The sequence below is a fragment of the Piliocolobus tephrosceles genome, chromosome 9 (assembly GCF_002776525.5).
Source record: "Piliocolobus tephrosceles isolate RC106 chromosome 9, ASM277652v3, whole genome shotgun sequence".
NCBI classification, from domain to species: domain Eukaryota; kingdom Metazoa; phylum Chordata; class Mammalia; order Primates; family Cercopithecidae; genus Piliocolobus; species Piliocolobus tephrosceles.
The window spans coordinates 41,727,607-41,746,754 of NC_045442.1; the positions used below are offsets into that span (position 1 = coordinate 41,727,607).

General features: G+C 37.1%; 1 protein-coding gene across 2 annotated transcripts in view; it reads right to left on the reverse strand.

The window, feature by feature from the left end:
* BTAF1 (B-TFIID TATA-box binding protein associated factor 1) overlaps window positions 1–19,148 on the reverse strand; it is a 106,512-nt gene that overhangs the window by 50,147 nt on the left and 37,217 nt on the right. For both annotated transcript variants that reach the window (XM_023226271.2, XM_023226272.2), the window contains exons 12-14: window positions 17,188–17,328; window positions 15,492–15,616; window positions 12,958–13,078 (exon numbers count right to left, since the gene is read on the reverse strand). In XM_023226271.2, coding sequence (XP_023082039.1) covers window positions 12,958–13,078; window positions 15,492–15,616; window positions 17,188–17,328 — 387 coding nt within the window. The remainder of the gene's footprint in view (window positions 1–12,957; window positions 13,079–15,491; window positions 15,617–17,187; window positions 17,329–19,148) is intronic.

The window sequence follows — 19,148 nt, forward strand, 5'->3', positions numbered from 1 at the left end:
AGGCAGGAGAATGGCGTGAACCCGGGAGGCGGAGCTTGCAGTGAGCTGAGATCCGGCCACTGCACTCCAGCCTGGGCGACAGAGCGAGACTCCGTCTCAAAAAAAAAAAAGAAAGAAAGAAAGAAAGAAAAACATATAATTACAAACAATATTTTCCTTCCAAGGTTCAGGGATCTCCTAAAGCCTGGGTTAAGAACCTCAATTTAAGGAATTTCCTAACAATTCAAAGGCCCACCCAAATGAAGCAACCAAATAGTGCTTAACTAAGTATCTAATGTGTGTCTAGAATTCCCAGAATAAGGAATTCCAAACTGTCTATTGCTATTCAAACAATTATAAGCTCACTGGATAAAAATGTCCATCAGAGAAATTCTACTAACTAGCTCAAAGTACCTATCAGTATCCTGCCGTCCACATGACTTTTTTAAAGCACTAAATACAGTGTCTCTATGAGAAATTTGGAAATTTTAACTGAAATTGCAGAAATCCACAAGTTCTAGGGATAATAAATGCTTTTTAACTTAGAAAGCTACCTATAATTTGTAGCCAATGGAAAACTAATGACAAAGGTAGGATCAGGGTTTGAAGTTCTCAACATGGTCTGAAACAAGTTTTAAAAAGGCCACGACTCCTCAAAGAGGTAAAAACAGAACTGCCATTTGACCTAGCAATCTCTTTACTGGGTGTATATCCAAAGGAATATAAATCATTCTATCATAAAGACACATGCATGAATATGTTCATTGGAACACTATTCACAAGAGCAAATATATGCAATCAACCTAAATGTCCATCAATAGTAGTCTGGATAAAGAAAATGTGGTACACATACACCATAGAATACTATGCAGCCTTAAAAAAGAACAAGATCATGTTCTTTGCAGGAACATGGATGGAGCAGGAGGCCATTATCCTTAGCAAACTAACACAAGAACAGAGAAGTACATATTCTCACCTTAAGTGTGAGCTAGCTGACGAGAACACATGGACACAAAGAGAGGAACAAAAGACACTGGGGTCTACTTGAGGGTGGGAAGGAGGAAAGGATCAGAAAAAATAACTATTGGTTATTAAGCTTAGCACCTAGGTGGCAAAATAATCTTACAACAAACGCCCATGACATAAGTTTACCTATATAACAAACCCAGACATGTACCCATGAACCTAAAATGAAAGTTAAAAAAAAAAATAAGCCATAAGTCATCGACTGGAGGAGCATTCTCACTACTTCGCTATGTCTTAACTCTACTTTTCATTGAAAGGGAAAGGGAAGCTGGGAAGAAAAAAGTTCTTTTCTCACTGGAGAGAATTAGGGACAATCTTAACAGAATTGGGAAAGCTATAATAGCAATAAGCAAATAATTTGGTGTTACTCTTCCATAATGTCTCTTAATTTCTCATTTTCCCCCCAACATATTTACCAACTCTCTTCCCTGACCCTCAACCCCAACAATGGTAATCCAAGCAGTTGCCTGTAGGTCCCCAAAAGTCACATCTATACAGGAAGATTTTCCCCCTATATTTATGACCAATACATGTGATATAAACTGTAGTTGTCTTCTCAGGCTACAAACATCGTTACTCTACTAAATTCTACTTTACAATTATTAAAAACAACCAGAGAAGGAAAGGATACAAGGGTAGAACACAGGATTTTTAGGGCAGTTAAACTATTCTGTGTGATACTGTAATTGTGGATATATGACATCATGTTTGTCAAGCCAACAGAATGTATACTACTGAGGGTGAACCCTAATGTAAATTATGGACTTTGGTTGATAATAATGTGTCAATGTAGGTTCACTGATTGTAACACATTAGTACTAGTCTAGTATGGGATACTGATTGTGGCGGAGGCAGTGTTGAGGACGAGGGATGGGATATATGGAAACTGTACTGTTCTCTTCAATTTTGCTCTGAAACTAAACTGCTCTGAAAAATAAAGTCTAGGCAAATAAGTATACTCAAAGATGGCCCACATCATATGTTGCCAGAAACATACAAATTAAAACAATGATGAGACACCACTTTATACCTGTTAGCATGGCCAAAATCCAGAACACTGACAACAAATGCTGGCCAGGATATGAATCAACAGGAACTCTCACTCATCGCTGGTAGGAATTGCAAAATGGGGCAGCTATTTTGGAAGGTTCTCACAAAAATTAAAAATACTCTTAACATCCAGCAACTGTGCTTCCTGATAGTACCCAAAGGAGGCAAAAAAGTCCACACAAAAACCTGCACAAGATGTTTATAGCAGCTTTATTCACAACTGCCAAAACTTGGAAGCAAGCAAGATGTCTTCAGTAGGTCAATGGATAAACAAACTGGTACAACCAGACAACGGAGTATTATTCACTAAAAAGAAAAGGAACAATCAAGTCATGAAAAGACACAGAGAAATCTTAAATGCATATTACTAAGTGAAAGAAGTCAATCTGAAAAGGCTCCATACTGTATGATTTCAACTACATGACATTCTGGAAAAGGCAAAACTATGGAAATGGTATTTCTTCCTCTGATCTGCCTTCCTGAGACTCGGAATAAGGAGAGTTGACGACAAACAGAAATAGGACTAATGGACGTTTCACTGTACCTGAAAATGAAGGTAAAACTTCTAACCATCTATACCCCCCTTCCATTTTGCCCTCCACCAAACCAACTTCCTGTCACTTACTAATTTAGTGCCATCCTGCTCTCTTCTGCGTCCAGAGTTATACATACTATTCCTTCCTCTGACTCTTACCCTTATTTTCCCCTAGCTAAATTCCACTTACCCTTCGGGTTTCAGCTTAAACTTCACTTCTAACATGATGCCTTCCCTGTCCATCACCCATCTCACTTAGGATCCAATAGTGTCTTCTACCTCCCATATCAGATAGTTACCTCATTAAGTTATTCTTGTTTAGTTATCTGTCTTCTCCTGTCTGTCTAGTTTCCTATTTTAAGCACTACAGGAGAGCAAAGGCCTTGCCTCTTACCACTATCTAGAAAATTGTTCAAGCACATAGCAGGCACTTAAATAGTAGTTGAAATCCATCCTGGCCACTGGAAATGATCCAAAGTCGTATAATATAAGAAATGTTTTCTCAGCATTTTGTACAGGGTCTTAAAAAGAAACACGTATTTGATCTTCATCCCCAGCTCCTGGCACAGAGCTCCTAAAACCCAAAGAACTTCCTGAGTGATAGGGATTATTCATAATAACCATAGTTTAGTTTGTGCTAATGAAATGATTCTAGGCCCCAAGATAGCTTCAGAAAGGGGGCTGGTTGCCAGAGGAACTAACTATGTGATTAGAGGGCTAGAACTTTCAGCCTGCCTTCTGCTCCCCACCTCCAGAGCTGGAGGGGTTGGAGATTAAGTTAATCACCTCACTAATGGTTAATAATTCAATCAATCAGGACTACATAATAGAGTCTCCATAAAACCCCTAAATTTATGGGTTTATGGGTTGGTGAGTGCACAGAGGTGCTGAGGGTGGCGTGCCTAAAGAAGGCATGGAAGCTCCAAGCACCTCATCCCCATACCTTGCCTTGTGCATCTCCTTCCATCTGGCTGTTCCTAAGTTGTGTCCTTTATAGTAAACTGGCAATTGTAATTACCAGTTAAACAGCCTTTCTGAGTTCTGTGAAGCATTCTAACAAGTTATCAAACCTGAGGACAGGGTCAGGGGAATCCAGTTTACAGATAGTAGGTAAGAAGTATGGAAGGCCCAACACTTGCAACTGGTATCTGTTGTGTGACTGAGCCCTCTAACTTGTGGGACCTGACACTAATTCCAGGTAGACTGTCAGAACTGAACTGAATTGTATGATACCCAGCTGGCGTCCAGGGAGTTGGATAATTGGTTGGTGTAAGAAAGAAAACCTGCAGATTTGGTGTTAGGAATGTTGTATTGTAAAAATGGCTCAGCAACAGATCCCTAACTGGCAGATTTGGCATGTCAGGTGGGATAAGATCTTGTCTATACCCTTTTGTTATGATCCCTCTTTTATCTTCCCACAAAATGGATACACTCAGAAAAAAAGGAGCAATCTGAGCATTACCACAAACACCTGATTCTTGCCTGCAGGCCAATTCATGTCTACCAGCATATCAAATGTTCTCAGACTGCAGGGAAGACGATCAGGAGAGAACCTATAACTTGGTGATGAATCACACTGAGTTCTTTCACTAATTTTACTAATTTGCTCTGAAACCCTATTTTGATCCACAGTCAAAGAAAATTTCCATATTTAGACAGTTTATAATGCCTTGTTCTATTCATTTCTCCAACCAACATTTATTGAAGATCAGCTAAATATTTCAACTTTGCTCTCTCCTTTTCATATTTTTATAAAATCTGGCAATACCCAATTATGCTACCATTCTCTAAGGCCAAAGTCTTAGTTCAGGCTCTTTGTTTCCTACTTATTTGTGTATGTTAAATTTTCTAACATTCTAAACTATGCTTCAGATTCCAATCCAATCTCACGTATATCTTCATGTAATAACTAAACTTGCCCTTCAAACAAAAGTTAATGTACTGGTAAGTGAAATTTTGGAATGACTCACAAAGTGACTGAGATGCAATGGAATGGAAAAGTTGACCCAGTCAGTAAAGAAGGCAAACTAGGAGATTCATGTCTAGGAGTTTGTCTGGCAACAACAGTTACCAGTTATCAATACAAGTTAATCTGGATATTTCAGTAGTTCACTGATAGACATATATATTAATAGGTATACTCAGCACATACAAATACACTGGCTAAAGAGACAATATAGAAAGGAAAACAAATGGTAAAGTCCTTCACTTTGATTACCAAGCTGCAAAAAAAGTTAAACCTTGATTGTAAATCATTATGAAATAAAACTAGTTTTTTTTGTTTATTTGTTTTTGAGACAGAGTTTCACTCTGTCACCTAGGCTGGAGTGCAGTGGCATGATCTCTCGGCTCATTGCAACCTCTGCCTCCTGGGTTCAAGCGATTCTCCTGTCTCAGCCTCCCAAATAGCTGGGATTACAGGCACCCACCACAACTCTCGGTTAATTTTTGTATTTTTAGTAGAGACAGGGTTTCATCATGTTGGCCAGGCTGGTCTCAAACTCCTGACCTCAAGTGATGTGCCTGCACTGGTCTCCAAAATGCTGGGATTACAGGAGTGAGCCACTGTGCCCGGCCATGGTTTTTCTTAAGAGCTGCTATTTCATGCTCCCCAGGAAGCCAAGCTTGCCAATTCTTTCACATGTTAACATCACAGAAGAAGGCACACGGATTAAACAATATATTTTCACAAATGCTATGGTATGCCACAGGGAAGTATAAAGGAAATAACATTTCAGAGACAACTGTATTAACTGTGGTTCTATTTAAGGACATTTTAGAGATGTGCATGCCAGCACACATACTTAATAATGGATACCTTTTAAAAATAAAAACATCTCCCTTATAAAATCTACTGATTTTAGAAAGCAAAACAAAACCAAAAAATTACTAAAGATAACCAGGATAATTTCAAGGAAACAAAAGCATCAATCTTTACAAGGCAGTGATACACTGAGCTATAGCCAAGTCCGATCCTGAAAAGTTACTTAAGAATTATTGAGGTATAGCTTGAGAAGTTAGAAACTGAAACCAGGAAACAGCTACTAGTAATTCAGGTGAGTTTTCTTTTCTCACTTTTTAGTTAAAACAATTCCATATTCAGAAGTAGGAAAGAAATTAGACACATTATTTTGTCCCCATATAAAATTTAGTAAAAGCTGAATGCCAGAATAAGATCTGAAACTGAAGTGAGCTGTTTATATGAGCTTGGTAAAGTTTCTTAATCTTTGATTATCAGTTCTCTCATCTGCAAAACAGAAATGACAGTAGCCACCTCACATAAACTGCTTAGCACAGTTCCTAGCATAAAGTAAGCCCTCAATAGTTTAGATTATTATTACCACAATTAAACATCATTCCTATACCCCAGAATAAGAATGTTCAGAATGAAAGTACTAATTATTGTTTTAATATCTGTACTATTATTTATACTTGTATAGCATTAACATTTTCAAAGCACTTTCATATACATTATCTCACTTGATCCATGTAACTCTGAGAGAGGATAGAGATAATCACCAGAGAGGGTTAGATAAATCTGACCAAGGTCATAAATTAGCAAATGATAGAGCCAAAGTTAGAACTCAGATCCTGTCTATTTAAGGGATCTTTTAATTATACCATTGAAGGGGTTAACAACAGTGATAAAAAGCTCTATTTAACTGCTCTTTACATTATGATTGCTTTCATAAAGGACTGCTGACTAATTAGGAATACTTAACACCACCAAGAAATCAAAGGCAAGGAAGCAGCTCAGAAAAAGGAACACAAATTAAAAGTGAGAGTAGATTTTTATTACCACGACAGGTCAATGATCTTTTATCCAAATTCCCTGGAGCCAGATGTGTTTTCAAACTCAGAAATTTTTCAAATTTTAGAATAATGAATTACATACAGTGTATATTATATAATATCTCCAATAGAATACCGGCAGCACCTAAATAAAATATATTAATATTTCTGCAGCAAAATCTGTGAATAGGCACATTAAGTGGGATACAGACTAAGCAGTTTCTCTTCAGAATGGTCAGGTTTTGCCACCAAATTAGTAGTTTTATAAATTGACCCAACTCACAAAAAGCTTTGGCTTTCAAAGTTGCAGGAAAGGAATCATGGAACTGCACTACAAAAAGAGTTTGCACATAGCTATAAACTAATCAATAAGTAACTTTCAGGCAATTTGTGGAGAGGAATACAGTAACAGATAAAAGCATCAGAGATGGTTTATTCATACAGCTTTTCAGAAAGCAAATAATGTTGCTGGGAATCACAAGATTAACAATAAAAATTAAATGAGCTTTCACTGCATAATAATGACTTTAAACAATGATTTAGATAAAATGAGTTATAGAAGTTGGAGATGCTTTGTGGCACTAGAGATTTGATCTGTCTCATGAAAGAAAAGGTACAGGGAGGAAGAAAGGGAGCTAAAATTTAGGAAGGTGAGAGTGCAAGGGAGTGGGAGCAGGGGACAAGGAACCATGTCCAAAGATACTTTGATCAAATGAACATGATTACACTTAGGATACAGGAGTGGATTTAGAAAATGTCCTTGACTCCAGAATACATATTAGGAAATATTAGGGGGAAATGTTGACCAGAGCCAACTATCAGAAGACCGAGAAAGACAGGAATTTAATCCTAGTATAGTGTTAGGCAATTACAAATTACTAACCAGTTTGTGAGTAACTGAGGCTATGGTCCCCCAAATCCTTCTGAAACTTAAATTCTTTCCTTTTAGAAATACTATGACCGTGTAGAAACGAAAATTCCAAACTTTAAAGGAGCATACTGGAGAAAGGATGATAATTTTTATGAATACATAGAAGGGAGAAGTAGGTAAATTAGAAGATAGGATTATAACTTAATTTTAATTTTTTATTACAAAAACTTGAAACAAGACAAAATTATTAAGAAATGTCAATTATGGATTGTGTAAACATAAATGAATGTTGTTTCATAAAATTCCCTGCACTTTTCTCTACTAAAAAAAAAAAATCCCAAAATTTAAAAGAAGGAAATAGATGGTAGTATTCAGAAAAGCTTCCTAAAAGGTTTGGCTTTGGGCTGGGCACGGTGGCTCACGCCTGTAATCCCAGCACTTTGGGAGGCCAATGCAGGTGGATCACCTGAGGTCAGGAGTTCAAGACTAGCCTGACCAACATGGCGAAACCCTGTCTCTACTAAAAACACAAAAATTAGCTGAGCATGGTGGCACATGCCTGTAATCCCAGCTACTCAGGAGGCTGAGGAAGGAGGATCACTTGAACCTGGGAGGTGGAGGTTGCAGTGGACCAATATCATGCCATTGCACTCCAGCCTAGGTGACGAGAGCAAAACTCCATCTCAAAAAAAGAGAGAGAAAAAGAAAAAAAAAAATTTGGCTTTATACTATTACTTGAAAAAACAGAATGAAATAGCCAACAAAAATAGTAAAACATATATGTGGGGACCAAAATCAGAGCCTGCTAAGAATGAGTGATTAGTGCTACAGCCATAGTCTTTGATGGTGAAGACAATAAACAGCAAGGATCAGGGCAGTGACAAAGCACAAAATCTGGAAGTATCAACATTAAGTTTCGTAGACAGCATCTCTTTCAGTAAAGAGATAACGCTGAAGATAAAGGTTAGACACAAGTGAAATTTCATGAATGATGCCATCAAAAAGTTATGAAAAATAAGAGAAAAAGAGGCTAAAGGCATAGATAACCAACACAAAAGGATACAGGAAACACAATAAACATTAAGACTCCAACAAAAAAGGACCACAAACATGTCAGAATAACCAGAAGAAAAATATGGAAGCAGAATGTATTTAAAAGGCTAAAGGGAACAGACTAGAAAAGCACTTTTGTTCAAAACACTTTCTGTACACTTGTCTAATTTGAAATTGACATATTCAGTAAAATGTCTGTGAAAGTACATATCAAAGATACTAGATATGAATCAAAGAGAAGTGAGGGATTTTTTTTTAACCACATCATCTAATCTTCCTGACCTTTCAGCTTAGTTTATCTTTTAATGCTGCTCTCTGACACCTCTCACATACTGGTCTTCTGTTATTTAACTCTTTGCAGAGGTTATTAAACTTACCATGTAATAGTCTTACAGCAACCATACTGTAAACTTCTCCAAGGTAAGAAACATGTAGGATGATATGGTTTGGCTCTGTGTCCCCATCCAAGTCTCATCTTGTAGCTCCCATAATTCCCATGTGTTGTTGCAGGGACCCAGTGGGAGATAAGGGAACCATGGGGTGGGTCTTTCCTGTGCTGTTCTCATGATAGTAAATAATTCTTACAAGATCTGACAATTTTAAAAACGGGAGTTTCCCTGCACAAGCTCTCTCTTTGCCTGCTGCCATCCACATGGACGTGACTTGCTCCTCCTTGCCTTCCACCAAGATTGTGAGGCTTCCCCAACCATGTGGAACTAAGTCCAATTAAGCCTTTCTTTTGTAAATTGCCCAGCCTTTATCAGCAGTGTGAAAAAAGGCTAATACATAGGATTTCTTTTTTTTATTTCCCAGAAAACCCAGCACAGAATCTTACACTAATTTACTTAATAAACATTGAGGGCCTATGCTTAAGAGGTGGCTGACATGCCACAAATTATATACAAAGACAATGGCGTTCTGGTATAGGAAATGATAAAGAATCATCATTAAATGATAAAGAAATGAAGGCTAGTACCAAAGCCTTCATCTATGAGCCAGCAAAGGCAAATTCAAAAGGGGGGGGAAAAAAAATCCCTGGACATGAAAATTAACATCAACAAACACAGAGATATTTTCACAACCAGGAAATTTTAAAAGCCAATATCCATAATCATTGAGGAACTTAAACTTGGAAGGGGAATTTTTTTTTTTTCTGAGACAGGGTCTCGCTCTATTTCCCAGGCTTGGCAGTGGTGCAATCTCAGCTCACAGCAGCCTCTGCCTCCCAGGTTCAAGCCATTCTCGTGCTTCAGCCTCCTGAGTAGCTACGATTACAGGCACACACCACCATGCCCAGCTAATTTTGGTATTTTTAGTAGAGACAGGGTTTCACCATGTTGTCCAAGTTGGTCTCGAACTCCTGGCCTCAACTGATTCGCCTGCCTCAGCCTCCCAAAGTGCTGGGATCACAGGCCTGAGCCACCTGCCAGGCCCAACAGTGATTTATAACAATCTTGGGATCTTATTTATAGTAAAAATTTTAGAACAAGGGAGGAGGCATTACAAGATTAATAAAAGTTGAGCAATCACAACTGACAGCAGAGGAGATAAAAATTAGGCAAATGCAACCGAAAAAAAACAGTTCAATTACTGCAAGCAGTGACTCATGTATCTCAATATTCCCACAGTATGCTATAATAAACAGTATAAAAATTAATCACCAACAAATAATATTGGTGACTGATTCACCAAAAAAGTTAGCTTATGTTCAATATACTTTAAAAGGATGATCTACTGTGGCAGTCATTTTAATAGTTAACTATCTTTTTGTGGCAAAAAGGATATTTCAGTTATTTGAAAATTTCATTTATACAGAACACCTTATTTTCTAGTAATGTAAAGTTGGTATTACTAAATAAATAATAAAGTCACAAGTCAAAAATAGCCTGCAGGTGGCTTGATCACCTAACAAGGAATAAAGGGGCTTTAAAAAACAATATGAAACTGTATCTAAAATATACAAAGAACTCTTAAAATTCAACAATAAGAAAACAACCCAGTATTAAAATAAGCAAAAAACTATTTTTCTTTTTTTTTTTTTAATTAGCCAGGCATGGTGGTGCGTGCCTATAGTCTCAGCTACTCAGGAGGCTAAAATGGGAAGATCACTTGAGCCCATGAGTTCAGGGTTGCAGTAAGCTATGATCACGCCTATGCAACAGTGTGAGATCTTATCTCAAAAATACAAAAAATACAATAAGATAAATAAAAATAGGCAAAAGCTGAACAGATACCTCACCAAAGATGAGAGAGAGATGGTGAATAAACATATGAAAAGATGCTCAACATCATGTGTCACTAGGAAACTGCAAATTAAAACAACAATGAAATACTACTACACTTATTAGAATGGCTAAAACCCAAAACACTGACAAAAAATGCTGGCCAGAATGCGAAACAATAGGAACCCTCACTCATTGCTGGTAGAAATACAAAATGGTACAGTCACTTTGGAAGAGACTTGGCAGTTTCTTATAAAAATCAACATACTCTTACCACACAATTCAGCAGATACGCTCCTTGGTATTTACCCAAGTGAGTTGAAAACTTAATGCCTACATAAGAATCTGCACATGAATGTTTATAACAGTTTTATTCATAATTGTCAAAAACTGAAGCAATTAAGATGTCCTTAGAAGGCAAATGAATAAACTGGTACAGACAATGCAGTATCATTCCATGATAAAAAGAAATGGGCTACCATGACATGAAAAGACATGGAGGAACCTTAATTTCATATTGCTAAGTGAAAGAAGCCAATTCGAAAAGGCAGCATACTATATGATCCCACTAGGTGATATTGTGGAAAAGACAAAATTAAGGAGACAGTAAGAAAGATCAGTGGCTGCTAAGGGCTCAGGCACAGGGAAGGAAGGATGAATAGGTGGAACACAGAGGGTTTTGGGGATAGCAAAACTACTCTGTATGATACTGTAATGGTGGGTACATATCATTGTTGTACATGTGTAAATGTACAATATGTACAAAATGTACAGAAGAATGAATGAACTCTACTGTGAAGTGTGGACTTTAATGTATCAATATTGGCTCATCAGTTTTAATAAGTGTACCACACTAATGCAAGATGTTAACAATAAGGGGAACTATGTGTGGGTAGTAGGAGGGATAAAAGGGTATACGGGAACTTTTTGTACTTTTCCTTCATTTTTTCTGTAAATCTAAAACTGCTATTAAAAATAAAGTCCATATATACAAAAAGAACCACATGAAGAGAAAAAATTTGGTAACTTCAAAAGGTCTATATAAAATGAATTTAAAAATTCACATTTAGGCAAAAATCGTAAAATTAAAGCAAAAATGAAATGAAAATTAAGAACAACCCATGCCAACTGTCATATCAGCCCATGCTTGACCAACTGAGAACTAACTGTAAAACAGACCTGACAACTGTTCTCAGAGATTTGGATTAGACAAAACCAAAAGGATAATGCAAAACAAAATTTACAGATGTTTATTTACAGAAGTTCAACACAGTATCATGCTGCACATTAAAGCAAGTCTACACAAAATGTTCCTAATTCACATGAGAATCCGCGGTTAGTGAACACAAAAAAGGCACCTATTCACTACTTAGTCACTGTTTTTAAAAAATGATTGGCTCAAACTGTAGTACCTCTTAACAGCATGCTAGAAAACTGAACTTCTTATTGATAGTTCCCTAAATCTAGGTATTTTGTTTGACCTATAAGGCTATTTTTAAAATGGTAATGTGAAGCCTTTTATCAACAGGGCAAGGACTCCTAAGCTCACCACAGGCTTCATTTAGACACGGATATTATCTGAATGATCTCTGTAGACATTTCAATGTGACTCCTGAAGAAGTACACTATCCTTGAAAATAGCATGCTCTTGGCCGGGCGCGGTGGCTCAAGCCTGTAATCCCAGCACTTTGGGAGGCCGAGACGGGCGGATCACGAGGTCAGGAGATCAAGACCATCCTGGCTAACACGGTGAAACCCCCTCTCTACTAAAAAAATACAAAAATCTAGCCGGGCGAGGTGGCGGGCGCCTGTAGTCCCAGCTACTGGGGAGACTGAGGCGGGAGAATGCCATAAACCCGGGAGGCGGAGCTTGCAGTGAGCTGAGATCCGGCCACTGCACTCCAGCCTGGGCCACAGAGCCAGACTCCGTCTCAAAAAAAAAAAAAAAAAAAAAAAAGAAAATAGCATGCTCTTAATATTTGAAAAGCTTTAAATAAAAGAGCCTGGGAATTCCATGGTAAGTCTTTAAGAGTTGTACTATAGAGCTTCAAATGCAGCCTTCTAACCTGGGCCATGGGTTCTGTCAACCACTCAACTGTCAGCCACACAGACAAAGAGCATGCAAAGACTATATAACAGGTCTCTGACAGGGAGAGACTATTCAATCATTCATTCATTCAACAAACATTTACTCAGGACTTCCTATGTGTTAAGTATGATTTCAAGGGCTGACATTTAAACAACCTAGAACAAAATATTAAAATATTTCTGCTCTTACAGTGATTACATTCATCTACATGGTTACCATACCACTAGGCCCAACATTGTACTGATCTTTGGATATACAGCAAGGGTAAGATAATGATCAGGTTTATTTTATAAAATTAATTTGTATAAGTTTAAAGATCGCTATAGTTATCAGTTCTTACCTGGTCCTGTGTTGATAATAACGTAAACAGAGTTTCCAATGCTGCTCTTCGAACTGATGATATAGTGTGATGCAAAAAAGGCCAGACACGTGGAACTAAAACTGTGAGTGACTGTTGAATACTAATAAAGAAGACACAAATTAATCTTACTTATTCTAAGTTGAAACTCTGTAGATACATTATCTAAATATTCTCATGGGATCTAGTGATGCTGACATCATGTGACTTTTTTGATGAATAAATTCTTAAAAGATAATACCATTTGCATATGAACATTCTTGTAACAATGTCATTCACAACTGTTATTGCAGGACCAGAAGAGCCAGAGCAAATGCAGTCAAAAAGAAGGGTGGAAATACTAACATCAGGTTCTTCTATGGCACTAATGCCATGAGTCACCTTTATCAAGTTAGGACTTTCCAATATAATTGCTCTTAGGAAAATGGGACATGTATCCTAGCTGGTAGTCAGCCTACACGATCAGGACTGCTAATCCTAACTTCTTTCCCAAGGCTAACCCCAATGGGTAGATACACAAAATTTCCATCTCCCTTTGGGGCCATCTCTGTCACATATCAAATGAGCAAGTGGTAGTAGGGCAGCAACTTTGAAATTTCCTGGTGTAGCATTACTAAGTTAGGAAAACTCAAGTTTCTTCCTTCTCATAGATTTAAGTTTTAAATGGGGAAGCAAACAAAGCCAAGTCTAGACTAACTTGGGCCATAGGATTCCTGTCACATTCATGAGTCATTTGTAAAAATTACCTGGAACTAGGAAATAATTCATAAGCAGCATTTGAAATATATGGCTCCATAGAAAAAAAACATGAACAAAAAATAATATGCCACCGTAACTATTTGGTCTTTTGTGGTTCCTCCCAGGAGGCCTATCTTTTAACACTATTTTCATTACTTGCAGGTTTGTATCAACACTACTTCTTGTATTTTATTTTCATATTTGGCAAATTTATTTATAAAATTCTAACTTAAACCCAGGTACACACAGACATAAAAAAGACACAAAATACATAAAAGCATTATAACAGAGTCTTGTTAAGTGTCTAACTGCTCATGCTCCAAATAACATGCTACATTTCTTCTTACATAAGCTAGAAGAATCTGCCAATTATCACAATATATGAAGCAAATTTGAAACAAAAAAGATGGAAAACTACATTATTTCACATTGAATTAATAGAATTTTCACTATATTCTTTCTTATATTACCCAGTTTTTCTGACACCATCCACTAAGGCCCATAGGCCAAATCCATTCCACCATTTTTTTTTTAAGTAAAAGTTTTCTGTGTATACAAGCACGTTCATTCTCTTATGTATTACCTATGTACAGCTGTTTTCACACTACAGTGACAGCTTAGTGGTTTTGACAGACTGTCTGGCTCACAAAACAAAAATACCCACTATTTGGGCCTTCGTAGAAAAAGATTACTAATCCTTGATTTACAGTAATTAAAAACCCCTTCATCTTGCAGCTTAAAGAGGGCTTTCACATACATTAACTCATTTAGTTTGTACAGCTTTCATTAGCAACAGAAACACTGAAAATCAGGAAACCCCATAAATGTACTACCACTTCAATTTTTCTCTTCTTTTGCTTTTATAGGAACTTATTTTGCTCTTCCTACTTACGTGCTGTCCAACTAATCTAAACTTAGCATTAAAGTACTTCCAGTAGGTCAGTATTATTTGAAATAGTTTCCACACATGTTTTTATACATCTATGGGTTTCATGGGAAATATTCACAGAGCCAGAAACCATGTATAAGCATAATTACATGAATGTTCACTGAACGCCCTCACTAGGACAAGAACAGTAATTTTCTCATTTGTGAATTTTTTTAAGTTGCATAATAATTTTTTCTTCTCTATCTCTAAGGACACTTATCTCTAATAATATTCAAGGGCCAGTCTACAAGGTAGGGAATATGTTAATTAGCTGAGCTGAGATTCATATATCAGGACAGGAAAATTGGTGACGCTAAATTTTTGATGTATATTTTCGGCTTCACTTGATCTCTGCCTTTGGACATTATATTACATTATTATGTATTCCCTTCCTGATAAGTAGTTACTGAAATCAAGAACAAGAGTTGAAGAAATGAACATTACAGAAAAAAAGTTCACAGAGGCGCAAGTTTTAGAAAATATAAAGCTGATGTTCGATGATAATTCTGTTAACTATTACTAAATAAAGCTAAAATTCTACATTCTAGGGCTAGAACTGGAAATACTGTTCAATGATTATATTTCTAAATAAACAATTATAAGATGAACAAGATGATGAATTATATAACTGAAATATTTCAAGGGTAAAAAAAAAAATGATCTTTGTAAGCTGCTGCCCACATGGCTGAAGAGTAAAAAAGACAAGGCCTTCTGAAAACAGTAGTCTTTGGCATCTCTAGCTTAAACAGTACTATTCTTAAAGGTGCTAAAATATTATATGTTTAGGCTAAATTATCTCGAAAGGTATATAAAGACTTTTTACTTTATTCCGCTAATTAGAAATAATTACCTGCATTGTTGGACCTGAGGATAAGTTAACAAGGATGAAAGGAGAGTCATAATACTATTTGTTGAAGCTGTTAGATCATCTAATTCCAGAAGAGCATCCCATAATGTATTTATAATGAAGGGTACCTATAAGATCAGTTTTCAAGAAAAGTTATCAATTTTGTACAAAATACTCACAAACCCTGCCAAATTGTATCCCAGGGGTCACTACTAATTCAACAACACATGCAATTCCAACGACCTTGGATAGTGTCAGTTTTCAGCGAAGTTAACAAGGTGACACTATTTGCCTTTAACAATTTCCTATACCTTCTTTTTAATGCCATTCAACTCTACTTTGATACTTCCCTTCCTGATCAGACTCATAATGGGTAGAACTCAGAAAATAAAAGAGCCAAAACTATTTTATGTAAAAAACTAAACTCTGAAAACAACAGAGCACGGAGACACAAGACATGCTCCTCTATGTAATTTTACTGCATTTAAAGTGGTACCAATCATCATAAAAAAAATTTTTTTTTTTAGTTTTTAAGCTCTTAAAATACTGCTTACTATACTCTTAACTTTGTGTTCTGATTTTGATAATCGGGTAGAAAGTCAGCCAGATCTTTAAAAAAGTCATTTCAAAAAATGAGACTAGAGGGGTGGATGTGATGGGTCACATCTGTAATCCCAGCACTCTGGAAGGCCAAGACTGGGAAGATCTCTTGAGTTTAGGAGTTTGAGACCAGCCTGGGCAACAGAGGGGGATTCCCCCATCACTACAAAAAATAATTTTAAAAAACTCAGCCAGACACAGTGGCATGCGTCTGTAGTCTCAGGTACTTGGGAGGCTGAGGCAAGAAGGACTGCTTGAGCCCAGGAGAGTGAGGCTACATGTCATCCACTGCACACCGGCCTGGGTGACAGAGTGAGATCCAAGAAAGAAAAGAAAATGTTATGTGTATATACAGATTACACAGCACTTGTTAATAATACTAATTAATAATTAGTAATTAATAAGGAGAGGAGAGGAGAGACGGGGAGGAGAGGAGAGACAGGGAGGGGAGGGGAGACTAAATTAAAAAAAAAAATCCAAAAACTAAAATCAAAACAAACAGGCCAGGCATGGTGGCTCATGCCTGTAATCCCAGCACTTTGGGAGGCCGAGGTGGGTGGATCACTTAAGGACAGGAGTTCGAGACCAGCCTTGCCAACATGGTGAAACCCCATTTGCACTAAAAATACAAAAATTAGCTTGGTGTTGTGGTGCGTGCTTGTAGTCCCGGCTACTTGGGAAGCTGAGGTAGCAGAATTGCTTGAACCTGGGAGGTGGAGGTTGCAGCGAGCCAAGATCACACCACTGCACTCCAGCCTGGGCAACAAGAGTGAAACTCTGTTTCAAAAAAAAAAAAAAAAATCAAAACAAACAAAAGTCCAATATATCTAAAAACCAGGAGTAAAATAAGGAAGACATGGCTGCATTCTTCTCAAGGAAGTTCCCTATATATTATGTACATGAAGGGAAAGTAGACAAATGGATCCAATTCACTCTTCCGAAGTACAATATATAATTAAGATTGCATGCATCAGAGGGCTGTTGGTCAAAAAAAAATTGAAGATGAAGGAGAAAAATGTACTCAATGTATTTTCTAATACTCCATATCCCAAATGAAAACAAGCTCTATCGGAAGAAATTGTAAAAATATTTAATTTACCTTTTGTGTCTGAAGATAGACAAGGCTTTCTACTACAGGTACTAATGATGCTGCAGCAACAGCTCTGACATCATCATCAAGATCCTGGAGTCCTTCAATTATTCTAGTTAAAACTTTAGGCAATAAACTATTAATTACATCCTGTAAAACAGTACATGAAAATAAATTAATTTTCTATAGTACAGTTATTGTGCTTAAACATTTTAAAATTTAAATTTGCCACATGACAGCTAAATTCTAGTATTTACAGTCACGCACTGCTTAACAATGGATACATTCTGAGAAATACATCAGGCAATTATGTCATTCTGCGAACATTATAGAGTGTACTTACACAAACCTAGACAGTATAGCCTATACCACACCTAGCTATGTGATACAGCCTATTGCTTCTAGGCTACAAACCTGCACAACATGTTAGTGAACTGAATACTGTAGGCAGCTACTAATAAAATAATAAGTATTGGTATATCGAAATACAGAAAAGGTACAATAAAAGTACAGTATTATAATCTTACGGGACCACCATCATATATGTGGCCCATCACTGACTGAAATATCATTATGACTGTATCTACAAAAAAAAATCACATAAACAAAAACATAACATCAACAGAAGCCTAAGTAATCCCATTTGAAAAAGACTACAAGGGCATCAAGCGCTTTATCCAATGAGACGTAAAACATCAAAACATGTTTTAAAGGTAAGACTATGAATTCTCTGTGTGAGTAGACACACACACAAACCCCTCTGCTAGAAGCCTAGCCTCCATATCTCATTCAATGCCACCAACAACCAAAAGGAGAATGAGAGAAGAGTGGAAGAAAAGCCATACATTCCCGTTTCTCATTATTCCAATTTAATGTTTTTTCATTTCCCCCAACAGAGCCAGCCCCCAGACGTTACTCCTGTGATCATATACTAGGAATCTCACTGAGAACTGGTCTCACTATGAAATAGGGATAACATTTCAAAAACCTATAAGGTGTTTTCCATTTCCATGTAAGTCTGCTGTTATCTACAGAGGCTAGAGTGCAGAACACAGAAAAAAAGGTTTTGTTTTGGGGGGGTAAGAGGGTGGCTGCCAAGGGGAGAAGAGAACTAAAAGGGCCAGGAAGAGGAAGGAAGGGAGCAGAGGGAGAAAGAGTTGGACAGAAATCTCAGGTCTCTCAGCAGAATCACAAATGCTTTGTTATTGGCAGTTAAAGGGAAAAAAAGAGACGATCTTAGAAAACTTCAAAAGGCCTTTGAGCTTGCCTTTTGAGACAGAAAGCGAGGTTCCAATCTGTTATACAGTGAGCATGAGAAGAAAAGCTGGCACGAAGCATTAAGTAGCCATAATGGATACTGGAATGCCTATATAGGCCAATGCCTAACACCCTGACAATGCTGATACCAACTGGAAAGTATTCAGGGAAATTAAACTGGTAAGAAAAGGTCCTGGTCTCTCTCTAGCTCCTCATTCATAATCTCTCCTTTACTTCCATGTCTCTTTTTCGTCAACACCCACTCTTTGCTGACCTGTTATGTTCAGAGTCAAGACAACTATTTGTGGAAGTCCCTAATTCTGTCACTAGATCTATGGTGTGGAAGTAGGGAGAAGAAGAAAAGAGATGCTTTACTGGCATCTCACATTGGTAATCTGAATCAATTTTTCCACAAAAATGTTATGTGTATATATAGATTACACAGCACTTATTAGTTTAGTAAAGGACTTTAGATATATTTATATATGAAATAGGCTTTTGTGGACCAATCTAATAACCAAATTCCTAGCCAGAATATATCTGTTTTTAATAACCTACTAAGGGAACATAAATGTTCCTAAGTAGGGGACTATGTGCACATGCAGGTATTTTCATCCTAGATGATGTATAACATTACGATAAACACTGTTCTATAAGACATGCCATTTAGTTTCTAGTTCTAGTACTAACCTTAACTAGTTTTGTGACCACCC